The sequence below is a fragment of the Pelodiscus sinensis genome, chromosome 8, assembly GCF_049634645.1.
Source record: "Pelodiscus sinensis isolate JC-2024 chromosome 8, ASM4963464v1, whole genome shotgun sequence".
Lineage (NCBI taxonomy): Eukaryota > Metazoa > Chordata > Testudines > Trionychidae > Pelodiscus > Pelodiscus sinensis.
In genome coordinates this window covers 31,873,746-31,900,653 of record NC_134718.1, presented here as the reverse complement: position 1 = coordinate 31,900,653, position 26,908 = coordinate 31,873,746, and the positions used below count along the sequence as shown (strand labels likewise).

Genomic DNA, 26,908 nt, shown 5'->3' with positions numbered 1-26,908 from the left:
TCGCTGAGCTTGGGCCTTGTTCAAGGCATTTTTTTACGCTTTGTGGTATACTGGGGAAATGCCTTCACCCGTAAAACTTGAGCTCCTCAAAAGGTTCAAACACTAGAGATATGATATCTGAAATCCTCTGTCCAGTCAGCAGCAGAACATACTTGCACAAACCTCACTGCCAATATGCCTTAACTCCTGACCTAAAGAGGCCATGTTTAGAGACGAAAGGGTTTTTCAGTCACTTCAGATACCTGCTGAAACTGTCAGAATGGGTGTTTACTTGGTTCAAATGAAGTGTTGGCTTTTTGATCTGGACAATTCTGAACAAAAAAATGGATTACAACGTCTATCATATAGTGGTGACATGTTATTACAAACTTGGTCTACTTTGACCTGAGAACCTAGAGTTACCTCTGTACACTTTGCTACCATTCCCTTGAGAAATCCAATTCTCAGCTACTGTTGATTTTGCTAAACTAGTCATCTCAGACTGGGCCTAGGTATGGGGGGACATGTTGCATGTATGGATGTATAATAAATATAACAAAAGAGAAAACAAAAATGTGTGGTGTATGCTAAGAGAAAATGTGATTCAGAAAATTAAATGAAACAAACTAGCTTGGAAAAAAATAGCCCTGCTATTAATATTAACATTAATGGAAATCTGGCTTATTCCCACTATTCCAGATTTTGTTCTGAGTTTTCAGAGTAAGCATGCTTCTCAGTCTCTTGATAAATGACAGAGGACCGGATTTATCTCATGGATAACAAGTAAATATTCATGAGTCAGTTATATAATGTCAGAGATGTCCAAGTGATTCTTGCCAAATCTTCCTTCCCTCCACTAGTATTACTGGGAAATCTTTATAAATACACAGTTAAATGTTAGAACATTTTCCATAACACCCTGAAGCTGGTTTTGCAATCTCACTGCTTAGTGATCAAATATTTGTGACCTTCTGGGTGATCCTGAGGTGGTTTTTTGGAAGAAACATACCCTTCAGGTGCTCTGAGAAGGCATTTTAACAGTGCTATAATGTGGCCTTTGGACTCTTCAGGTTGTTTGCCTAACATGGGTGTTCATTCTGTCCCCCCCCCCCCCCCCGCCCCCGTCTTGATTTTAGCCATGGGCGGCCAGTATCCTAGGTGAGAAAAGGTTATGTCCCTCTGAGGTCTCATATTTTAAATTTTTATATATATTTGTATTTTGTTTGTTTGTTCCTGTAAACCGCCTTGAATATTTTAAATAGAAAGGCAGGTAACAATATTTAAATAAATATAAATAAATATTTTCTTCCCAAACCGCCAGCCTGCCCTGCCCACACTCCGCCCCCAGAACGCCTACAGTAGGCATTCTGGGGGCAGAGTGTTGCTGTCCCCAGCAGCCCATAGCGGCATATCCTCCGGTCCCAGCACAATATGGATCTCCTGGTGTTTGAGATACTTATGTCATTGTTTCATCCTATCCTTGTGCTCTGTAGCTATAGAAGAGTGGTACAACCTTTCTAATATGGATGTTGGATTACCAGGGTAAAAGTGCTTATGCTGACACAGCTTGTTCTGTTTTGGGAAGAGCAATAAGCTATATTGATATATATATATATATATATATATATATATATATATACTCGTTAGCAGTATAATAGCTTCTATGCTCATGGGTTGTACTTGTTTAGCTATACCGTGCTCTGATGATGATGACAAGTCACACCCTTAACTGACATAGCTAGTAAAATTTTCAAGGATGAACCAGGCTGTAGACTCTGCCTACATTTGGGTATGGAGATACAGGTTGAACCTCTCTGGTCTGGCTCCCTCAGGACCTGACCCATACCGAATGAGGGAATTTGCCGGATATGGGGAGGCCCCCTGCTATTGGCCTTCCAGGACACTGCCCTTCCCACCAGCTGGCTCTGCTCTGTCCCCACTGCCCCTGGGTGCCAGCCCTGCTGCTAAAGGGCTTGAGCTTGGCTCTGACCCGCTGCTGCCAGCCAGATAGGGCTTTCTGGGGACAGGGCTCCCCAACTGCCACAGCCCTGCTGGGGCCACACGCCCACCTGACACTCTCCCCATGGTGGTGGGGGGCACACATGCAGGGTGCTGCTCCACCTCCCCACACAGGAGCAGGAGACCACTTGGCTCCTGTGAGGGATGAGGCTAGGGGTGGAGCTGGGGGCTTGCCTCCCCCAGCTCTACCTTCACTGACCACCCATGATTTTAGCTTTTGATAATAGCAGCATTTGGACTCTGTCTTTAAGGCACCACAACAGTGTTTGTTCTCAGCCTAAGTCTACACATGCAATTCTAGTCATCGTCAAAACAAAATGTATTGACAGATTATCAGACAGAAACATTAAATAAAAACAAGTTGTAAATAAACTCTCCAAATATGACAGCAAGCACCACTAGACGGCCACCATGCTCACATTACAGCACTGTGTGACAGTTACCCATTGTTACACATACGAGTCTCCCTCTCAGTTGCTTTGAATCAGCCCATGTCCACAAGCTGTCAGTGTCTGAACGTGTTAGCTGAAAACAATGTGCCCAGGAAGGTGTCAGAACTGGAGCCCCTCTTGCAGCGTTTTAAGAATCATACTAGCATTTGGACATTGCATTGCCTCAGGCCACTGGCAAATCAGCTTGAATCCAGTTGAAAAGGCTCCTGCTTTGTCCAGAACCCAAGTCAGGTGGGAACATATGCTATTTAAGTAACCCATGTAACATTGCATGCTTAACCGCAAGTTTTAATCATTCTCAGATAGGGTCTCTGAGAGATGCCAGTGTTTGCATGTTCCTGGATTTTCTCTTGTAAACAAACAGTAGCAAGTGTAAAGTGATCTCCTATCTCTGAAGGCAAACTGCCTATGGAGAGACACATTTCATAAACTCAAACTGCATTGGTCTTAGAGCTTGCTTAGTATTAACTGGTCATGTTTAAAATCTGCAATTTGTATGGAATGGGCACCATCTCCTGTAGTCTGTCTCAAATGTCATTATTTATTTATTCCAGGGGAGTAGCACCAAAGAGTATTTCCTTCAAAGGACTTTGCAGAGCCTTGAGCGCTATTTCTACTTGATTGCTTTCAACTACTACCTTCACGAGCAGGTGAGTATTCTCCCTCTTTTTCCTTCTGAAGCCTGCTCCTACACCTCCTCACCCCACTACTTCATTTCAGCAGCTAGAGAGAGGTCTTTTTCTCCGTTACTGTGGATGGAAACAAAATTGTATGCAAAGCATTTGGATGCTGGAATGCTCAGCTTCTGCCACCTTCCAGATGTTGATTCCTACCTGTTGTCTTCAGATACTCTTGGTTTTATGGTTAGAGGTATAGTTCTAATGGACTTCTCTGAGTAAAATCCAACTGGGAGCATGTGGTAGAAGTGACAGGCCCAAGCCTCTTTCTTGCTGTGTATGTGGCACATGACGTGCCTTGAGAAACCAGTGTCATTTCATCTCCCCTAGGAAAAATAAACCCCAGGGAGCTAGTGACTCTGAACTGCTGTATCAGCCTTTCACCTGTGGAGTGTGGAATCAAATCTTTGCTAATTTTCAAGTGAAATTTTCAAGGTTTGAAAACCTTTTCCTTGTCTCCCGCTTGTCCATGTCACCATAGTCTACAGTGATTTTGTGTCACTATGAGCCTGAGGCCCTAGACAGGAGTAGAAAGATAAATGCCAGGGTCAGGTTGTGCAAAGCTCTGAAATGGGATTTAAAAAAAATCCTCAAGTCCCTCAATAGAGACCTTTTAACCTTTTTCTGAACTGCTTAGAACGAGTGCCCCATAAAGTTGCTGTTCCTGTAAGATGTATGTGAAGTACATTTACCTGTTCCTGAACAAAGCAAGTTTGTCTCTCTCTCTCTCTCTCTCTGATAGTATCCACTGGCCTTTGCCCTCAGCTTCAGCAGATGGATGTGTAGGCACCCAGAGCTCTACAGGCTACAGATGAACATGAACCTCTCGGAGCTCACAGTGACTGGGGAACTGATAACAAAGGGGACGCGAGTGCTAGTGAGTGAGCTCTTTAAATCTTCCTGCAGATCCTTCCCTTTGCAGGACACAGGCAACACAAGGGGCATGTGAGGCTTATTTCGGCCTCTCTAGAACCACGCATATCAGAGCCAGGTCAGCCAAACGCTCCTCAAGGGTAGCGGAGGGGAGGGGGAACACACACGTGCTTCTGTAAGTTTACACTGAAAATTCTTTCTGGGACCAAACTGGAGCCCTTGATCCTCAGCTTTGGAGTGTTTGAAATCTGGAGCCTTGCTCTGTGTCTCTGATCCCATCCCAGCTTTTGTGTCAGAGCTGTGCACATTGCAGTGCTTCGGACAGTGTTTGAAAGAGAGCAGGAGTCTGTTGGTGGCAGAGGCAATTTTACCAGTGTTTGCTGCTCTGCCAGGAGGAGTGACCAGCTGGAAGAGTCTGTCTGGGAAAATCTGTGATGGCAAAGGTGCCAGCTGAACCAAGAGAGTGGGAATATGACTTTTGTCTAAACTGCGGCTCCAGCTTACTGAGTTTTTGTTCTGCTGCAGGTGGTGGATGAGCGTTTCTCCCCAGACGTGCTTAGCACAGTCAAGGAAATGAGTGTAGCCAACTTCCGGAGGGTCCCCAAGATGCCTGTGTATGGGATGGCACAGCCCAACTCCAAGGTAAGGATGCAGCATGGTGGCGTTTCTGGCATAGAGGAAGGTGAGCAGAGTGCAGGACTGAAACCTGAGTTGTGGCTTATGCAGGGCAGGATGAAACATGCGTGTGCTGGGAGTTTCATTTTGTTGCCATTTCCCATAGGCCATTGGAAGTGTCCTGAGCTACCTGACTGATGCAAAGAGGAAGTACTCCCACATCATGTGGATTAACCTCCGTGAAGAAGTGGTGCTAGAGGGAAATGAACAAATCTACACCGTCCGGGAACTTGGGAACCTAGAACAACAGATTACAGTGCCTGTTACTTCACCTGAACAACTAGAGGTGAAAACTCAGAACCTTCTTCCCTTTCTGCTTTTACTGTTCTTGGGGGTAGTCTCCCCTGCTACTGGACATGCCTAAGGTAGTGAACCAGGCACTTTAAAGTGTTTTGTTGCTGTTTGGTCCTGCCACATGTTGCACAACCAGCTTGTATTGCATTATTTTCATTGGCATATGTATAATAGCTCAGTGGTTGCAAGCAAATGCTACCGAGTAGCTAACATACAATCTCAGAGACAAGGTGAGTGAGGTAGTGTGTTTTATTGGACCAGCATCTGTTGGTGAGAGGGACAGGCTTTCGAGCTTACACAGGGCTCTTCTTCAGATCTGGGAAACTCAGGCCAGGTCTACACTACAAATCTATATCCATATAACTACATCACTCAGGCATGTGAAAAATCCACACCTCTGTGTGACAAAGTTATAAATGCCCTTCCTTCCTATGTAGCCAGCGCTGTGTTGCCAGGAGAGTTTCTCCCATCGACTTAATTCATCTCCCCAAGGAGTGGAAGCTAACTACGCCAATGGAAAAAGCTCCCCCATTGGTGTAGGGACATCTTCACTAAAGCACTACAGTGGTGCGCTTCATCAGTGTGTAGACCTGCCCTTGCTCAGTGTCACTGCTCAATACAAGGGTTTAAACCAGGGGATGGCAACCTTTTCAAACCAGAGAGCCAAACTACATCAAAATTCAGAACAAGTGGTCAACAAATAGCCCGTGTAAGAATGCCCATTTGCATGACTGAAAATATACAACTTCATATTATTGATATCTGACATGATTAATAATAGCATAAATGAAATGTAGTGTCATACTTTATTTAATGGGACTTCTGCTGCTGCATTTTTTTCACGTTTCTTTGACATTTACATCATAACTGGTCAAATTTAGGTTCATGTGCGCATTCAGGCTGTCTTCTGTCAATCTTATGCCAGGGTGCTGGGAATGTGGGTGCAGGAGTCTGGGCTGTGGTGTATGAGAGGCTATGGGTAGGGGGTTTGGATGTGTGGACTCAGGACAAAGGTTGGGGTATGTGGGGTGGCAGAAGTGTTATGATAAGGGGATGGGGATGTGGGGGTTGGGGAGACTGGGGATGTGGGGGTATGAGGGCTCAAGGCAGGGAGTTCAGGTGTATGGATTCAGGGTTGGTGTGTGCGGAGGTGCAGGAGTATTATGATGCTGCGGCCAGATGGGGGCTGGGTCTCATAGGGGCCTTGTCGGCCAGGCTTCATTTTTAAATAAAGTAAAATATTACGTCCAACACAAAAGGTTCCAACGTTGTCTTTATTTATGGGAGGGGTGGGGAATCTTTTTGGGGTCAGCGCCACTGAGATTGGGAGGAGGAGGCAGTTGTGACCCGAGGCACCGTATTGGGGTGCAGTTGTGACCTAGTGCAGGGGTTTGGGTAGCGACCTAGTATGGGGTTTGTGTTATGACCTAAAGCAGGATGGGATTGCAGCCTGGGGCAGGGGGTCGGGGTGCAGGGTCTGGGTTGGGGGGATGGCTCAGGATGGAGGCAGGAGGTTTGGGTTATGTGGGGTAGGAATGGGGGGGCAGAGGGCTGTAGGGGAGGGAGAGACTGGAGTGTCAGAGGCACGCTCTGGTGGGACACTTAACAGTGAGACTCTGGCTCAGCAGGTTTCTCAGGAGCCTGCCCTCCCCTCCCTCACCCCCCCAGCTGCATGGCCATGAGCTTGGTGACTAAGAGCCTGAGGGGAGGGAGGATTGTTTTTTTGTGCACTGCCTGTTCATGAAACAGGCAGCTTCCATTGGCCAGAAACAGCCAATGGGATTGTGCTGGGGGGCTGGAGCAGCCATGAGGCACCACTCCTCCCTCCCCTCCCTGTTCCATGTGTGTGGGGGTAGAGCAAGCAGAGGAGTCTTCCTGGGGGCTCCCTGCTGTGTCCGTGGCGGGACTCTTTTCCCCAGGCCTGCAGCAGCACCAGTGCATGTTCCCTGCTGCCAGGAGGAGCAAAGGAGGGCTGGGCTCAAGCTTCAAAAGAGCCGTGTCTGGCTCCTTAGTAAGCCAATTTTGGCTTGTGAGTCCTAGGTTGCCAACCCCTGGTTTAAATAGATGGGTTAGCATAAGTAGGTAGCATGTTTCAAGGATGCTTAACAGGCTTAATGATCTTTGAAAAGCGCAATAATTACTTATGTTAAACACTCTGTTCAAATCTTGTATTTAGCAGTGATGGTTGGACTGTGTCTACAGTGTGCACCTTAAACAGTACGGCTGTGCAGCAAAATAAAAGCACCTCTAATGAGCAGCATTGTCTGCATTGACAGGAGATTGGCTCCTGACAAAACACTGTCTATACTCTTCTCTCTCTCCCCCCCCCTCCCCCCACATCCTTGAGCCACAGTCATTTTAACAACGAAAGTGCCAAGATAGACAGCCTCATTTTTCGAGACCGGAGGAAGAGCAATGTGTAAGCTTGAGAGCTCATTTCTCTTACCAATAAAAGATATTACTTCATCCATATTATCTTTCTAATATCTTGGGACCAACACGAGTATAGCACTGCATATAACACAAATTCAGTAATAACTGTGTAATATATCCTTGTCTCGGAATATATCACAGTATTATTTTAGTGTAAAACATGAGAAAAATAGGTAGTTAATTTTGTGAGTGAATAGTGCACATATATAAAATTAATATTTAAAGTATAATTTTTTATGATATAGTTATTTTTTCCCTCTCAAATTCCTGGAGCATAGTGTGAGTGGGAAAGGAGAACAATAGTTTTCATTTTGTTAATAAATAAGTCAAAATATCTCCAGCCTTACTATACACCAAGCTGAAGATGACAAGCTGCCATCAGCGAATGAGATTTACATTTGATGTACGTGAGGTTGCATTTAAGATACTCCATCCACATGCTCCGCAGAAGGCTATGGACCTATGAGCCACTCTCCCTCTTCTGCTGTCCCAAGCTGGTCACCTGCCTGCAATGCTGCTTAGCACCCACCCAGTGTGTTGTGCACTTGGCACAGAGAATTTCCATTTCTGAGTATTGACCAAAGATTTTTCATTTCTCCTAATTTTTTTCTTTTTCTCTCTTCCCCCTTCTCCCTCACGTTGTCATGCCAAATACAGTTTTGCACATCATAATGTATTTTATATCAGCTGTAACCCCAGGCTCAATGGAGTCGATACAAAAAGCACAAGTTGTAATAACATTATTAGTAAGCATTTATACAGCACCCTAAATGTGTATAATATTTTACAGAATGTGCGATAAAACACAACTCCAATCTGGAGAGTTTCCAAGGTGGCTTGAAAGCGCATGTAAATGATAGTTGGGCAAAGGAAAATAGAGATATTCATGGTTGGGCTTTTAAAAAAAAGGGTAGTCATGACAACTGAGGGGAGAAGAGTGAACCCAACACACTGGTGAGATTGTGTGATGGGATGATGATAAAGCTGGTACTGGATGTGTAGAGAAGGGAGTGCGGAGAGACCAGATTTATGAAATAGGCAAGCCCATGAGGGTTTTTAAAATGAGGAGGGCAGTTAACAGGATCTTGAAATAAATGAGGAGTCAGTGGAGGTGTCTGAACAAGGGGCAGATATGGTTCCATTTCTTTGTACAAAATGGAAGGTGGGCAGCAGCATTTTGAACATGTGGGAGCATGAAGAGTTGGGAGTTTGGTTTGGCCATACAGAATTTGAAGGAAGTTGTGTCAGGCAACAATGAAGATGTGGATCAGGACTTCACCAGAGGTAGGAGTTGTGTACAAGCGATGTTGCAGAAGTGGTTATGGGACCACTTGTACCCCAGGGAGATGAGAGAAAATGGAGTCCAAGTCTGACCTGAAGAGATTAAGGTCTGTGGAGGGACATATAAGGTCAGAGTTAAGGTGGGTAACAGAAGCATGTGAATTTGTTTGCTCACAACCTGGGCATCTTCTGTGTATCACAACACATCATAAATTCCTACCTTACTAGCAGAGGCTTTGGGAGAGGTCTAGACTGAAATAGCAGGAGTAGTTGTAGGTGAGGCCAAGGCATATTAGCAGAGTTTTGTGTGGAAATTTTCTAAGCTGTAGTCTTGCATGATGCCTGGCATTAGTCCTTTACTTCCCTGAGTCCTAAGTTCACCTACAAATTTATGGGAAAATAAAAATTCCTTTTAAGGTGAGAAAGGAAGAAAGATTCTGAAAACTTATGTCACGTGTCCAGATAACCAAGGAGTCTTGTTCAGTTTCTTTCTCTCTCCCCTGCAGAAATTAGAGTCCGCCTTGAAGGATGACGTGCTGAAATCCCAGAAGTGGCTGGAGGTATATGTGGAACAAGAGAAGCAGATGAAGATGTTTAAAAGTTGCCTGACCATGCAGGAGATATTTAATCAGCACAAGAGTACATGCCAGGGGCTGGTGTACAGACGAATCCCAATCCCAGACTTCTGTGCTCCCAAGGAGCAGGTAATGGAGGAGCTGGAAGCTATTCCATGGTTTCAGCACTAGAAGTCCCCTAACAGGGCAGTGATGAATAGCTTCAATGAGCATTTCCTGGGTTTTCTCCCACTACCCCCCCCCCCCCCCGACAGTTCCAGAGAGAGGTGGGTGGATAGGTCAGCTCTTCTCTCTCCCCTCCCTCCCTTCCCAACTTGTGCTATGTCTTTCTTCCTGTGATCAAACTGATACCCTTCTTCTTAGTTTGACTATCTTTTCTGGCTCCCCCTCCAAATTGATACAGCCTGTCTCCGACTTATGAACCGGTTACGGACCAAACAATTGGTCGTAACTCGGTTTCTTCGTAATTCGGACCCCATTGAGTTACACGCGACCGCGCTGTTCGTAAGCGTGGATCGTGATTGTAACTCGGGGTCTGCCATTTACGACATTTTTGGTCGTAACTGAGAACGGTCGTAAGTCGACTGTTCACAACTCAGGGACTGGCTGTCTTCTTTCTTTTGTTTGCCCTAAATTGTGTGTGTGTCTCACTACCTCTTCCATTTCCCCCAGAAACTGTTTTCCTCTCTTCTGGTTCCCTACGTTCCCTCACCTTTAGGCACTACAGCCTCTTTCTTAAAGGAGTGGGGAGCTGCTGCTGCTGTACTGGGTAGGTGGTTGCCTAATCCGACTGCTCTATTTCCCCTCTTTCACTGTGTTCATGCTCAGGAGAAGTAGATGAGGCAAGTTACCAGACAGTCTCCTGTCTGCTCACCACAGTGGTCCTGAGTGCCTGCTGGATAACCTTGCTTTTGAAAAAACCCCCAAAAGCGGCATGATTGTAATCTCTAAGCTAAACTACCTAGTACCATAACCCTTGGGTAGTTCTGGCCAGAATGAGATGCTCTGTAGCCCTTGGTTGTGTGTACTGCTTGTGTTCTTGCCCAATTGTATAGGTGTTTGAAGAGAGTTGGTGTGTACTCCTTTAGGGAAGTCCTGCAGTTGCTTACAATGTTGAAGCCTCTCCATCTTCCTAGCATGAGAATCTCTGTTCTGTATTCTAGTCACTTGGCCCTGGCAGGAATCAGGGATGCTTTTATCCAGGAAATTACATTTCTTTAGTTTTCAGGTCTGTGTGTTTCTACAAACACTGACAGAATCAAGACCACTTTGCAGTTATGTTTATTGTAAATGCATTATTGCCATCTTCTGGTCTCAACCAGCAATTGTAGATTTGTACCTACAGTTGTTAGTTTTAAACTTGCCTTTGAGTTTCTGAGGGTATGTCTAGACATCGTTGCTCTTTCGGGATACCGGAAGTATCCTGAAATAAAAACGCTGCTATTTCTCGAAATAGCAGGCGCGCTATTCTGGCATCTCTGTAACCTCGTTCTGCGTGGGTTAAGGGATTTGTCAGAATAGTGCCTTATTTTGAAATTTGCCACTGTTTAGACAGCGCCAAGTTTCAAAATAAGCTCTTTTGATTTAGAGTCGGAATAAGCTACGCAGTTTGCTTATTTTCATGGCGCCCTTTATTCTGCTGCTCCCTGGGCGGGTGAGGGGGGAGCTATAACCTGCCCCCCTGCCTTCCCCAGGCGAACGCGTAGCTTATTTGAATAGAAAGGTGCTGTCTAGACGCACCCTTAGAAACGTGATGTCAATGTAAAGAACTGTAATATTATCCCAGAGAGATTTCGTATCCTCATTTTCACTAGAGGGAAAACTCTCACCTTAGTATTGGTACAAAGTTGTGTGTTTCTTTATGGCTGCTTAAGTAGGAGATTCAAGCGCAATCGGTCTGCGTTTGATAAAAATCACACACTATTCTTCCTTGGGAGGAGAAACTTTAAGTCCAGTTTAGTAATACTGTCATGTAACTGGTGCTTTGTACCCTGATGATAGACCCAATAGGAATAAATGAATGGGACAGCTGCTTTTCAACACATCGGGGGGGAGGGGGGGGAGAAATGACCAATCACAGTAAAGACTCTTAATGATCTCTGTGTGGGAGAATGCTGCTGGTTCATAACATATCAGGGTTTACAGTTAAATGGAGGTTCACACAAAGACTCAGTGGTATCCATCTGTAATCTGGAGCAGAGCATTCAAGTTCCACGTTAGGAGTAAGGATCTTACCTAGCTACTGACATTGCAGTGCATGCTGCTGACATTCAGATGCAAGTTAAAGATCCCATGGCACTTTCTGCAAGAATGAGAAGAGAATCCGTGTTGAATTCTTTCTGTTGTTCGTTTTCAGGCTGTTGATCAGCTGCTGGATGCGATGAAGAGTGCACTAGCTGAGGATTCTCATGCGGCCTTTGTGTTCAACTGCCATAGTGGCCGAGGGAGGACCACCACAGCCATGGTTATTGCTGTCCTCACACTCTGGCACTTCAACGTAGGTATTAGCTCAGGGACCGGTCTCTTGTTCTAAGGAGGGTTTGCAACAAAGGAACCTCTATGGAGTGAATCCCTGAACACCAAGCCCCAGTCCTGTGAGCAGTGAAAGAGGGCTGTGCAGGAACCTCAGTAGGAGCCTTTGACTGAAGGTCTCTAATAAGATTTGTTTAAACTGCATTGCTGCTGAGCAAACCAAAGAGTTTCCATTATTGCTGCGAGTGTGTCTGCTTAAGTCAGGGCTGGGCAATAATTTTTGATGGAGGCGGGGGCCCACACCAAGATTTTGGTAAGTGGTCAAGGACTGCACTTTTCTATGGAGAGGATGCAGAGACTGGGATAAAGGTTGGGTGTAGAAGGATGCTCGGGATAGGGGATTTGGGTGCAAGAGCTGGTGTGGGGTCTGAGGGATTTTGGGTGAAGGAGGGGGATGTGACCTGGGGCAGGGGATTAGGGTGCAGGGTCCAGGAAGGGGGTATGGGTGCAGGAGAGGATTCTGGCCTGAGGGAGAGGTACAGAAGGGGGGGGTACAGGATCTGAGAGGGAGTTATGACCAGGAGTGGGGGTGAGCAGAGGGTTTGGGTGATGACCTGCAACAGGCAGTTGAGTGGGAGTGGGTGGAATGCCAGAGACAGTCTCTGGCTAGTTCCCATTGGCGTCACGGGACAAGGGGGTTGTTGGCATGGGCTGTAGGGGTGTCGAGGGGTGCATTTGGGGGGGTGTCTTATCCCGGGCTACCCCTCAAGTCTACCCCTTTTAAAGATATGGCTCAGCCTTCTCCCAAGGCCATACCCGTTTCCCACACTCAGCACTAACCCGGATGGGCGGCCTGCATCCATATACGAGTCTGTTAACGACTATGTGGGTCCCCTTGTGGGACACAGCGTGCCAAGGCTGGTAGTGACAGCGGATGCAGGACAGGCTCCAGGCAAGACAGACGTGGTTGACAAAGGGAAGTTGGCAGCAGGGGGTGTTGGGAAATGGGAGACGGTGGGCATTGGGGTGACAGGCTTGGCAAGACAGACTTGTGAGGTAATGGGGTTAGTGGGATATAGGGGATATCTGGTGATGGGTTATGCAGGTTTAATAATACAGAGACACAGAGTACCAGGGTTGGCTGGATGGAGTCAGAGGGTTCTGGGGTTGGAGGTAGAGGGATGTGCAATGACAAGATGGGGTCAGAAGTGAGTGGGTTGGTGGACAGGTAACGTTTTATTTGCATATTTATTATTTATATAATGAATATGCAAATGAATGCAACTATGCAGATATGCAAATAAAATATTACTGGGCCACCAAAAATTTGTGAATGGGTTTGCTGATCCACAGAGTTCTGCTGCAGTTTGCAATGCAGCAAGGTTTTTTCAAAGAAAAATGTGGATCAGTGTTTTAAAGTGGCCTTGGTGTAGCTTTGGATGGAGGAGCCCAACATCTCCTTGTGGTTAACTTGGCAAAGAAGCTTGAGAACAATTAGTAGGGCACCACTGTTTCCCCCAGTTTTTTCAGCATCTTCCATCAAATAATGATGTAAGCAACTAGTCAGCTAATGATGTGACTAGTCCTTCCCCCTCTCCCCCACTTGCTGCCTCTATCACAGAGAGGTAGCAAAGGAGGAACCAGGAGCTAGCGTTGGGAGGAGCTGGCTTAAAAGCCAGGTCCCCCCCCAGCACAGTCTCCGCTGTGCGTAGGGGAGGTAGAGGCACAGCAGGAAATGGTGCAAATGGGGACTGAAGCAGTCTCCGCTCGCACCGCTTCTGCTGCAATTCTACTTTTGAAATGTACAAGTGTCCCAGCAGGGCTCTTGTACATTTCAAAGATTCAGGTGCCATAGGGAGCACAGGCCAGTTCCCAGCTGGCCTCGCACTCCGTGCTGGGTTTCCGCTTTTGAACTGTAGCAAGAGCCTGGCAGGGCTCTTGCTACAGTGGAGAGGTGGAAGAACCCTTATAAAATAATTGAATAGTTGATGGAAATCCCATCAATTATTTGATTATTTAATCAATCTCAATGTAACATCCCTACCAACAAAGGCATTGTAACATGATTTGGAAGTATTAAGGAATTAAGTCATTCAACACTTCATGAAGCAGTCTCATTTTAAAGCAGGTAAGCCGGGCAAAAAGTTTAGTGACTTGTCCAAACTGATTCAGTTAGTCTGGGACAAAGGTAATCTAGTGGTTTGTGATCAGCTATACAAGTTGAGAGACTTGGCCCTGTATTCCTGATTCTGGCACTGACTGGATGGGCATGTCATTTAACTGCTGTTCCTCAGTGTCACCTTCTATGAGAAGAAAACAGAAGCATACATAATTTTGAAAGCTCTGGGTGAATAAAGCTACACGTTACAAAGTATTCTTTGTAAAGCTCATGCATTTTGATGTCCATTTCTTTGCTTAGATTCAAACCACAGTGTCCTACATACAGGGTTGTTAAGTGGCTCAGGAGTCAACTCAGGAAACTGTCACATGGGAGGAGGTATAGTTGCTTAGCTCTTAACCTCTAAGTCTGGCTTGGCTTCTGCTTGCTGCAGGGCATCCCTGAGATGAGTGAGGATGAAATTGTGAGTGTTCCTGATGCCAAGTACACCAAAGGGGAATTTGAGGTGAGTCCTTCTCCTGTATTAATCTGCCTCTATTTCAGGGGGTCTTGTGAAATCTTCAGGGGGCTACTCATGTCCTATTCCTTCAGACAAGCCTCAGCATTTCAATGATTTCATTCAGAGACTAAATTTCCCATTAATTGATGGGTGGGGCATGTGTTTATGATCCTGAACAGCCAGACTGTGGTCTGTTCACACCGTGGCTAAAACTCTGATGGTGGTAACGCAGTTCAAGCCCGTATCCTGGCACTGGGGAGGGAGGGTTGCCTTTTGTAGGGCTCTGACACTGGGATTAAGATGTTCATGCTTCCTATTTAGAGCGAGAATGATTTTTTAAAAACAGCTGAAGACCCTTGTGCAGAGCAAGGCAAGAGGAGGATAATGGTCTGTAAAAGATTAACACATGGTTAGATTGGTTTCAGGAGAAGCTAAATGTCTGTTTCCATCAGCTACATCAAAGAAGAGACCAGGGCTACATCTACACTGGCCCCTTCTCCGCAAGGGGCATGCTAATTTTGAACTTGGGAATAGGGAAATCCGCGGGGGATTTAAATATTCCCCGCGGGATTTAAATAAACATGGCCGCCGCTTTTTTCCCGGCTTGGGGAAAAGCCGGAAAAAAGCGTCTAGACTGGCACGATCCTCCGGAATAAAGCCCTTTTCCAGAGGATCTCTTATTCCTACTTCAAAGTACTTCGAAGTAGGAATAAGAGATCCTCCGGAAAAGGGCTTTATTCCGGAGGATCGTGCCAGTCTAGATGCTTTTTTCCGGCTTTTCCCCAAGCTGGGAAAAAAGCGGCGGCCATGTTTATTTAAATCCCGCGGGGGATATTTAAATCCCCCGCGGATTTCCCTATTCCCAAGTTCAAAATTAGCATGCCCCTTGCGGAGAAGGGGCCAGTGTAGATGTAGCCCATGTGTTAGCCTATATGAGCCATGTCGAAAGAGCACTTCCATTTGACCATCAGCTGCAGGCAATCTGAGTATCAGGTAAAATAGCTAGAATAAGAGTTTGTTTTTAAACAGGGCTCTCTCCCCAATATCTATAACCCTCCTGAGTGCAAATTTTAACCAGCGGAAAGCTCAAGCCTCACTGACCCTGCTGATGAGGGTATATGATTATGGCATTATGCCCTATGTTTTTAACCCCAGCCTCTGTTTCCCTACTGAGACATTAGTCAGTTCTGTCCATTTTTATTTTCTGGAGGCAGCAAACTTTTTCACCTAAGTGTCTGGCATTTTGCTTCTGAAAGAGGCTTATGAACATGTGGCAGTTGTATGAGTATGTATCCTGGGCAAGTCTGCCTTGTGGCTGGTGACCTGCAGGTGTTTGCTGGGTGTGTTATACTGCAGGGAGGTGGTGATGAGAGAGGCGATGCTCTGCTAGTTTAATGCCAGCTATGGGCTCCTAGCCCTCCCCTTTTCTCTCATCCCACTCCCAAGGACATGTGAGTTGGTCAGTGGGTGGCCTCTTTAGTACCTGTGAGCCCTGGTTATGGAACAGGACTCCACTATACTAGACACTGTACAAATACAGAACAGAAAAGGTAGTCCCTATCCCAGGGAGCTTATACTCTGTATAATACAGGAGACAACAGGTGGGTGACTGCAAGCAGTTAGCATGGGGAACACAAACTGAAATAGTCCCACCAATTTTGTGCACCTCAGAGTGTGTTGGTTTTGGAATGAAGTTGGTTGCTACTCATTCTCCAGGTGGTGATGAAGGTAGTGCAGCTTTTGCCAGAGGGGCACAGAATGAAGAAGGAGGTAGACATGGCACTAGATACTGTAAGTGAGACCATGACGCCTATGCATTATCACCTGAGAGAGATCATCATATGTACCTACAGACAGGTGAGTATAACCAGCCATTGTGCTTCCCAGATTAACTCTCTTCATTCTATATTTATTTTTTACACGCCTGTAAATCGAAAGGGCAGACACTTTGATTAATGGCCTAGATATCTGCCTAGTTGCATTTGGTATTTTGATTATTGTATTTTATATAGAAGACTCCTGTGTCCTGTTGTGCTCAGCACTATAGAAACACATACACAAAGGCAAAAGATTTCTAATACTATATTGTGTCTTCTTCAAGAGCCAGTGTGTCACTTACTTATTACAGCAAAGCTTTTTGGGGCATTACTAGAGAGATCCCGGCACCTCCTTCAGTTGTGACATGCTGGAACTACTGTTGTTGGCTTTTCATTTTTCCTCAGTGCCTGAAATGGGGTTGTAAAAAGCTACTCTGGCAGTGTTATCACTGTGTGGCCAAAAATCCAAACCTGGTGCTGTAACTCTGCTCACTGTCTGAATATTGGCGTATGGTTAAATATTTGAAAGAAAATCTGCATTAGCATTGTGTTTTGAAAGCAGATGGTTTGAGCCTTATTTCCTGCGCTAGTTTATAATTCATTGCAGTCACCTCTAAAGTATGTCTCTTAAGCAGTTGCGTAGGATGGTATTCCTTTACTGTGCCCAAGTCACACAACCTCTAACAGAGCATTTCATTTTTTCAGTGGGTATTGAGGGCTGGTCATGGAGTGGGGAGGTGGTGATGAATGAAGAAAATTACAACCAAACACAAATAAAAAGCAAAAGGATGACTTTGAGACACTTGATAAATGAGGACAATTGATAGATGTACATATGACTCCATTCATAGTGGGCTAAGCTGGCTTTTGATTCCATGTCCATTGATTTTTTTTAAATAATGACACCTATTATATTGTGGCTTTGATCCCTTTCAAAACAAAAGGGCACTTCCTATTTTCAGCCAGCAGGTGGCAGATTTGCTCTTTTCTGTCTGAGTTTTGGTAATGGAATATGGTCACTTACCCAATTTATTCCTGAAGTTGTATAGCTTTTCTTTTAATGCGGGGTGAAGGGGATGGGGGAGTGTGTTTGTGGGAGGGAAGGGCGGTTATTCAGAAGTTGCCTAATACCTGTTGGAGACCTCTGGATTTCTTCTGTCCCTGCTTTTACATCTTCCTGTATGCCAGGCACCTGTTTCAGCCAAGGAGTGCACTGGATTCCCGTCAGAACCCATTCACACCACTCCATACTGGTGCCTAGCATCTGCTAATGACTTTACTTGAATAGTTCTGTATACTAACAGATTCTTTCTTGCCATGAACAATAGAGCATGTGTGCATGGGATTGCTGGAGTGAGACTCTGACGGCTGTTCAAGGAACATGTTCACTGGATACTGAATACTGTGTATTTTCATTGTAATCTCTGCAGCTTGCATAGACATGACAGAAACGAGCACAGAAGAGTCACAGAGTTAAGCTTAGCAATGAACCCTGCAGCTTCCATTTACTCATGTGCAGCTCCAAAGTGTATACAGCCAGGAAGGCCATTCTATAAAGAAAACATTGTCTGTATTACAGGCCTAAATAGAAACAACTTTTAAAATATTTTAATTTTCGTATTTTTTTTTATAACCCTGTCTGCGAAAATCTGGCTCCCTCCCACCTGGCACCTTAACAAAAACCAAGACCTTTGAGATGAATGAAATTCAAACTTCATTGCTAGTTGGTGCCTAAGCCACAAAACCCCAGGGGACAGTGGCTCCTCCCCAGTTGCAAGCTCCTTTGCATGCTGTATTGGCCCCCTACTTGTGTGGTCCATCCTGAGAAGCAGAAAGGGGAGAGCTGGCATCTTTTTGTAGTTACCCTGTAATTCAGCATCAGACCTGGAATGTCACTGAGGTTCTGCCCCCTTCCCTCGACAGAACAGTACATTTCATGCTGGATGAGCGCTTACCCAGCTGGTTGAGCTGTACTCACTGGGCAGAAGATGCTAGCGGATTCCTGGGTTGAAGGCTTAAATGGATGCCTTTGTGGGGTGGTGATGATGGATGATAGAGCAGTAAAATAAAAACATTTCCAGGGATACTTTTAAAAACTATCTTGGTTTTTTTTTTAAAAAAAAAATCCTGGAATATATAAGCCCAAAATGTGAAAGGAGTTTTGCCAAGTTGGTTAGGCTCAAAATTTGACTTTCCTTAAAACGTTCTGACTTGGAAATATAACTTTTAAAAAGGAATAGTTGACTTTGCGGCTGTGAACTATTTTAATGCACTATTGTTGGACCAAAGCAAGAACCCCAAGTTTTGCTTCCTCCACAGTTGACTCTGCAGCAGTAGTTAGCTAATAAATGCCAAGAAGCATGCGGGTATAATCCATGATGCTAGTGCATAAATAAGAAAGTAAACATAAAAGGCACGTGACGTTTAAGTTGCTTTAGAAAAAATGTGTTGTTGGTGGAGGAGAGTAGGAAGGTCATGTTTTGCCATATAGAAAAAAGCAAAATTGACCATGGAAAAAAGTGAACAACTTTTGTAGCTCAAGTTGAATTATATTTTAAAAGTATTAGCTAGTAGTGCTGTTTTTGGTTAGTATGCACAGGTTTAAAGTTCCTTTCCTTATTACAGTGCTGGTTAGCTTCTAGTTCTGCAGCTTTTCCGTATTAGCATGAAATGTAAATACACGAACGAGGACATAAGCCCTGTGTTCTTGCAGGTAGTCTTGTCCCATATCTAGTGAAAGAGTCCTCTTTCCAGTGACCTCAGATCAACCCTATTTCACATGATGTTTTTGAAAATGGAAAGCAGAAACCTTCCAAAATAATATGTGCCTCATGGGCATTAAAGTGAAATGGTCAGATAGGTAAGGACTCAAGTAGAGGTTTAATGTGTTACATGTTTCTTTAATTATAGTTTAATATTGATGGAAGTAGTCTCATGATTTTAAAAAACAAAAATCAAATAAAGATTGTTGAGAATGTGTCGTTTTAAACATTCCCCCACAGTATTTGCAACTTAAACTTTACTGCAATGTGCTGGAAGATTGGAAAGTGAAACTGGCTGGAAATGCAGAAAAGAAAACAAACTGCAAAGTGGTGAAAAATGAATTTTCATTATTATTTTTCTGTCTTTTTAATTATCTAAAGATACATCACTGAGGTGTAATGGTAAACAAAATAACCTAATCTAAATGCTGTATTCCCCAAATGAGAAGCTACACTACAGATATGTCTGCACATTGAGGTGGGAGTGTGATTCCCAGCCTGAGGAGAGGTGCTCATGCTTGCGCTCATCGAGCTAGCGTGCTAAAAACAGCAAGCATCAGGATGGGCTTGTAGACCTGAGTATGGACAGGCCCATCAGAGAGGCTAGGTGTGCATTTGGGGCTGTTGGCCCCTCCTGCAGCTCATGCTATTGCAGCTATATTCCACTTTAATGCATTAACTGGATAAGAGCTAGCGCAGCTGTGTCTCCTGGAGCTGGGAATCATATCTTCAGCTCAAAGTGTAGACATGCTTCAAAAATCACTGGCAAGGGTTTTTTTAAATAATCAGTGTCCTTTCAAACACCATGCAAAAAAAATCATGTCAATGAGACTTTCTCAGAATCCTTGTTATTCGCCATCCTCCTGGTCCAAACTGGAGATGTGCTGCCGTCGGTGCAATGTTACGTTCTTTGCACTTGTGAATTGCAGTTGTTGCACACAAGGATCAGGGAAGGCAGAGACTGAGGAAGGAATGCAGTTTTCAGCCCTGTTGTATGTTCTAGTCACTGAACAGACAGGTTCCAAGGTGCAGAGGAAAAGTCTTATCCTAGCCCAGTATAAAAACTCCATAGATAGCTTGGTTTTGTCTTTTACGTGTGCATGAGTTCCCCTTAAATTACTTAAAAACCCAAATTGCGGTCTCTGAGCCTTCCCACAACATTGGCACAAACCTCCCCTTCTCAGTTCTGCAGGTCAGTGAGAGGCTAAGGGAAATACAAGTCCATGCTTCAAACCCTCCTCTACCATTATTTACTTAAAAAAAATATCCCAAAAGGGACAAGTTGGTGCTATAGTTATCTCCACCCTTCTCTTGCTAAATCTGCTCTTACCAAAACCCTCAATCACAGGGATGTCAGTTCCCTTCCCGCTCCTTCTCTCTTTACCTTCCCCTACCCCCACGTTCTTTCTAACTGGTATCAGAGATCTGATTGTAGCCAGATGTGGCCCCTTTGACCCTGCTAATGTGCCTGCCACAGTCTCTGAATACAAAACAATAGGGCTTTATCCCCTCTCTTTTTTTTCTTGGTCTCATGCATACAGCTTTCTCTCTGTGGCTGCCAGCCTGATAGGTTTATTTAACTGGGGCCTGTGTTCTTACAACTATGGAGTCACCTTCCACCACATACTACTACTCTCCACCAAAAATCAGCCATACATCTTCAGAGGGGAAGGGGGAATTACAAGAACTGATGGAAATCCCATTCTCTAATAGGAATGTGTGAAGCACTGAGTGCATCTATATAGGAAAGGGAATGAGAGCCAAGAGGGAATATGTAAATTAAAAAGAGCATTGTTTAGATTATGTATTTAAAATTGTTCTTAAGGACCCAAATAAAACTGAGTGCTTTCCCAGCAATTAAACCAGAATTGATGGCAATAATAATAGTAGCAGAAGCAACAATAATCCAAAGACTGTTATATTTTAGAGGGTTGGTTAATAAGCATTAAGTGCTACTTTCTCCCTGGTATTCCCATGTTAAGTGTAGATAATTTGGCATTATTGGGTGGAGGTCATATATATTAAAAATATATATTTTTTTACAGAGTTGCCATGGAGACTAGAATGCACCTAGTATCTGCCCACCCTCCATTCTGGATCTAGTGAAGTTGGGTGTCTCATTTGAGGAGCTGGATTTTTAACACCATTTCAGCTCTCATTTCAAGACTGGAAGATTTTTTTCTCTGTGCATACATTTATAAATCAGTGCCAGTAGCTCAGGAGTTGTAAGCAACCTTACAGTAACTAAATAAGCACTCAGGCACTCTAGAAAGCAAACAGGTTTCACTTGTAGGCAGACAAGGGATTTTTATAAACAGTAAGTACTAAAATAATTTACAGTTCTGAAATTTGTTCCAATGACATGCAAGATACATGTCTTTTTTGTTATAAACATCTTTCTGTTAAGTTACAAAACATGTTTTGCTGCTTATTTAATAATTCCAAAATGTAATCACTACAGCCAGAAATCTGTCTCAAGATTTATCATCCAAGGACAGAACTGGATATATATTCGATTCCCACTGAATTGATGGGAGATGTATGTATGTATGTATGATACACATGATATAATACTTACATTAACAATACATGAGACACCTGTTCAGTGAATGGCTATAATAATAATGGACAAATCAAGTAACATTGAAGTCATAAGTTAAACACAAGTCTGCATTACAACAGGGGTTCCCAAACTTTTTGACACGGAGACCAGTAAATCCATTCACGAGCTTTTGGAGGACCGATAACATATATTTGCATATTCATTAAGCAAATGATGAATATTCAAATACGTTGTTTCTGGTCCTCCTAAAGCCCCGTGCCAGCGTTAGCAAACCTTTTGATACAGTCACCCATGATATTCTTGCCAGCAAGTTAAGGGAATATGGATTGGATAAATGGACTGTAAGATGGATAGAAAGCTGGCTAGATCGGGGTTTCCCAAACTTTTTACTTTAGTTGGAACCTGGTTTTTTTTCAGTATTGTCTTTTGGAGCCCAAAAATATAAACGCATATAAAAAAATGAAAAAATTTTCAGTGTTTCACTTGGCTGCATCCTCCACCCAGCCTGGACCAGGGCTTGGGGGACCCGGCACTGCACGAGCACTTCAGGAGGTGGGAGCAGGAGCAGATTGGGGATAAGGTATCTGGCTAAGAGGGAGGGTGCAAGGAAGGGTAGGATTGCAAGGTGTCCAGTTTTGTACTGGACAGTCCGGTATTTGAAGGTTTTGTCCAGGAAAGAAATTGAGAAATTACCAGACATAAAAAATGCCTGGTATTTTCTAATTAGGTATATCAGTCCTTAGCTGCCAATTGCCTGGCTGGTAGATGTGCTCATGCTGTCTGAGTGTGTCTACCTGTCAGGCAGTTCACAACTACTCAAGGGGGAGGGTATGTTGTGGGGGAGGGGCGCAAAATGGAATCCCCGGCCAGACTCTCTCGTCTGCCAGGGTCTGCATGTGCCCAGGTCAGTCCTGCTCCTCCCAATCTCCCCAGTCCAGCCCTGCTGCCCCCGTCCAGCCTGCTTCTGGCAGCTGATTCTCCTGTCGTCCTCCTCCTGATCTCCCTTGGCCAGCCCCCCTGGCTCCTGTCCAGCCCTGCTTCCGCCGTCTGCCCTCTCTGATCTCCACCGCCAGATAGCCCCGCTGTCCCCAACCCTGCTTCTGCTGCCTGCCCACCCCACCCCCCATCTCCACGGGACAGCCCCGCCGCCCACCCGCCTGCACGGATCTCCACGGGGCAGCCCCACTGGCCCCAGCCCTGCTTTCGCCGCCCGACTGCACGGATCTCCACGGAACAGCCCTGCTGCCCCAACCCTGCTTTTGCCGGCAGCCATTTCCCTCCTCCCCCACCTCCTCCCAGCCCACCCTGCTCTGCTCCCCTCCCCTCTATTCCCGGGAGCCATGCTGAGGCCTGGTATTTTCTGCGGCCCGGTACCAGGCCACAGCCCGTAGTTTGGGAAACACTGCGTTACAAGATAACATACTTAATACTGAGTCCTGCCTTGAGTACAGAGGACTGGACTAGAAGACTTCTCGAGGTCCCTTCCAGTACTTCTCTTCTAACTTTGGAATCAAAATAATAGAGAAAAGTTCCTTTCCAATGACATGTTTTGACCCTCTGCTCTCAATTGTATCTTCCAGATCATGTTTGTATTTTGTGTGAAGCACTGAGTGCATCTATAGGAAAAGACATGGGGGACAAAGAGGGAATATGTAAATTAAAAAGAGCATTGTTTAGGTTATGTTTGGGACTTTTCTCCCCAATACAGAAAAGTCTCCAAACTCCTTGAAGTGAGAATCAAGCCATTGTTTAAAATCCTGGTCCACTGCTGGACTATGTACCAAGACCACCAGATTGAGTGTTTGGTTAGTTTGGTGTGTACATTCCTCTGGTGCCCACCTGCTCTGCAGGCCAACTCTATTCTCCTTATGAATAAACATGCTGAGAAAATATGAATTAAAAAAGACCTGAGACCAATTATGTTACAAAACTCTCGGCAGAAAGGGATTTAGTTTGGCTTCTCCTTTTCACTCAGAACGCAAAGCTGTTTTTCCCTGATTTTCATATTTTTTATAAATATAGTGGAAAAGGAAAGATTGTTCTTTCCTCTTTGGTGCACAGCATGTCACATAGATCCACTCATCTATACTATGGTATTTACAAAACAATTGACTGAAGCCATAAGATGTGCTGCCTTATATGTGGAAGGGCCAGGAAGAATTTTAGAGATTTTAATTGTATCCATGGGATCAATTACATGCAAGTCCTTACTGCTGACCCAAAATACTAAGGCAGTGGGGCTGACAGCCACTGCAGGCCCCTGGAGAAGGTTGGGGAGCCAGCTTTGTGCTCCATAAGGGACGGGGCCTCATGAAGAATGTGGAGAGCCATGAACAGTCAGCTCTTAGCACCACCCAAACTGCAGTTTGTGCTCTCCCTCTCCCCCTCTCCCCCCCCCAAGCTCTTGGGGCTGTGTGGATCGGCACTCCAGCAGCAATTCAGAGAGGCCTGGGGTTCTGGCCACCACCACAGCCACAGCAGCATCTGGGAGCGCGGGGCCCTGGAGCAATTGTCTCTCTTCTCCCTTGCCCAGGTCAGCGGGCCTGCTAACGGGACGCCCTTGTTGGAGTACTCTCTTGAAAAGATATCTTAGAGTATATGAATGTATGATAGAAGAAATACATTTTCCTTCCCTCCCATTTTGTTTATAATTTTTTAATGCCTTCCATTTCATGAAACGATGCCAAGATCAGTATTTACAGCTGGAAGCCTCTGAGGGGGAGTATTTAAAAGGTTTATTTGGCTGGGACACAAATTGCTGTTGAATATGTCCCTCAGCAGGTGAATGAAATTCCCAGGTGGCACATGACTGAATATTGGCTTACTTCACTTCACCCTATTTTTATAACTGCAGAGGTAGAATTACTATTAGTATTTGCATAGAAGCATCACTCAGGTTTCAAAACAGTACGTAAAAGCAGGTATTAGAATGAACAGGGCTTGTATTACCTGCTGGGATTTAATTAAAACCACTCTCAAATAGAAAGTTTATTTAAAAAATACCCACAGCATTGCATTGGCCATATCTTTGTCGTATTGGCTGGTTCAAAGCCACCAACCTTGTAGAGTATTTCTGAAGTTCTCATAAGCCAAGACACAATTTCTCAGTCAAGCTGGTCTAGGTTTGAGCTATTTGTTTTTGTCCTATTGAAATCCTACTCGAGAATCTTATTCTGCATTTTTACCAAAGCTGTGGACCATTAAGTTCAAGGCTTGGGATTTATCTAAATCTCCCCTTGTTCCTGCTCTTTACATATAGGGTTCATCTTTATCAGTGGAGTCTGTTTAAATGTTGGTGCCATGCAAAGACACAATGCAGGCATAATTTAATAGAGTGTGATGGGTGAGTATTTACATAAAGGAAAGGTCTCAACAAAGAGCCCATTTTGATTTTTTCAAAAGGTTATGGTAGATGGGAAATTTTCAGCGTTAGGAGGAAAACACCACAGTTTGAACATGTTTCTAAAGATGAATAAGCTTTTGTATAATAATTACTGAAACATAAACAAGTAACTCCCGCACCTTTCCCTCCTCCTGTACCTAACCAGAGCTGGGTATGAGCTGTAAAGTTTTGACCCGTCTAAAGACTCCTGTGAATTACAATGGTGACCAGCCCTGGCCTGGGAGACTATAAAGATGTCATAAAGCATGCTCCTCTTCCCCCTACTCACTTGAGTTGGATCAAGTGCTTTTGGGGCACTGGGGCCTTTTCCATTCTAGGAAAATTCCTGCATGGGATTAGACAGCATGGTTTAAACAACGTCTATGCCCTTCCTACACTATGGCTGGCTAATGCTCCATATTGGCACAGCATGGACATAATATAAAATGGTTCACATTTGCCAGGGGGCCAAGAGGAGACAGTTAGGGGAAAGGGCAGGAGGGGCAGAGGGGATGGGAAGGTGGGAGAGGGGAGGAGACAGGGTGATTCTGGAAGAGGAGAAGGGAGGGGAGGGACAATGGGGCTGAGAGGGGGAGGAGTGGGTGCCAGGAGAAGAGGGGTTGAAAGGAGGGGTGGGCATGAGGAAGGCAGGAATAGAGCAAGTCATGTATGAGGGCACAGAGAGTCATAAGAAGAACTGGGGCAGAGGGTGGTGGGATGGGCACCAGGGAGGAAGAGGGCAAGGGGGGCAGGTGTTGGGAGGGCAGGGGCAGTGAGGGAAGGGGAAGGCACCAGGAAGGTGCAGGGGGTAAGGGAAGATACAGATGCCATGAGGATTGCGGGGTGAAGCAGAAGGGCAGACACAAGGAGGAGAGGAGGGAGTAGGGATGGACACCAGAGGGTGAGGAGAGAGGCAGGGCAGGTGGATAGAGGAAGGTGTTAGGAGAGGAGATGGGGAGGGCAGTTAGAGGGGTGGTCACGGTGGGAGGGAAGGACAAGTGCAGGGGTCAGAGAGGATGGCAAGGTGGAGCAAGTCCCAGGAGGGCTGAGGGGAGTGAGACGGGGCGAGGAGAGGGTGGGAAACTTGTCAGCAGTGGGGAAAAGGGAGAGGTTTATAACTTGGGTGCCACAGTGGCACAAGCAACGCACATGACCTCAGTATTGGCACACAAGACAAAATTCACTCTGCTGATGGATGGAAAATCTTAGAGGGAACACTGATCCTGTCCCTTCACAGCCCAACTCACACTAACAGCTGTGAGCCCCTAGCGCGGGTGATTGCAGCAGCATAAGAGACTGGATTTCATGGGGAAGGGCTTAATTTCATGGACTGACACACAATTTTTCATGTGGGCCCTCGTTATGAACAATAAAACAAGCCAGATCTGTGACCATGGTTTACAGTCCAGTCTTGATCCTGTAGAGCTTGATGGCAAACCTCCAATTCACTCCATTAACTTGCTAGATTAACACTGCTGGTAAGAGCTAATGTGGTGTACTGCAGTTGAAGCAAGGTCATAGCAGTAACCCCTGCTGAATCATGCTTGCTTACCAGTGGCTGTTTCTGGTGGGGTGCTGTGACTGGGTTGGGTTTCATTTTTTCCACAGTACAGCTGCAATCAAATTATTGTTTTCAATTAACAACGAAGAACAACTGACCGAAAGAATAAAATATATTCACCCAATAATGTTCTTGGCTTCCTTTCAATTTGACTCTTGATTTATGTAACCCTCTGGGCTCCCAGTCAAAATCAAGCACTGCATGAGTTGCACTGGGACTGTTCAGTCCCATATGTACCTTACGATTGTAGCTTTTTAAAGTCACGTTTATAAAACTGAAAGACAGAGATTGAAGGATCCATGTGGGACTTCTGTTTAGTTCTACTGCACTGTACTTTTTACAGATACTTACCAGTTAAAAACTGGACCACTCATTACCATGTTTCATATTCTAGATTTTTTCCTTTGGGCAACTGTGTCTAGCTACAATACATGCATAATTTAGACAGCAGTGAATCATTAGAGTGACTGGTGTT

The 26,908-nt window shown here is 45.0% G+C and overlaps 1 protein-coding gene across 10 annotated transcripts in view; it reads left to right on the top strand.

Annotated features, from left to right (window-relative positions):
- The window catches only part of PALD1 (phosphatase domain containing paladin 1), a 209,710-nt gene that overhangs the window by 111,452 nt on the left and 71,350 nt on the right, over nt 1–26,908 (top strand). For 8 of the 10 annotated variants that reach the window (XM_006122784.3, XM_006122783.3, XM_006122786.4 and 5 more), the window contains 8 exons: nt 3,005–3,100; nt 3,870–4,004; nt 4,526–4,642; nt 4,782–4,961; nt 9,190–9,387; nt 11,615–11,755; nt 14,283–14,354; nt 16,065–16,205. In XM_006122784.3, the coding sequence (XP_006122846.2) occupies nt 3,005–3,100; nt 3,870–4,004; nt 4,526–4,642; nt 4,782–4,961; nt 9,190–9,387; nt 11,615–11,755; nt 14,283–14,354; nt 16,065–16,205 (1,080 nt within the window). The other 2 variants (XM_075934976.1, XM_075934979.1) reach the window with 2 other exon arrangements.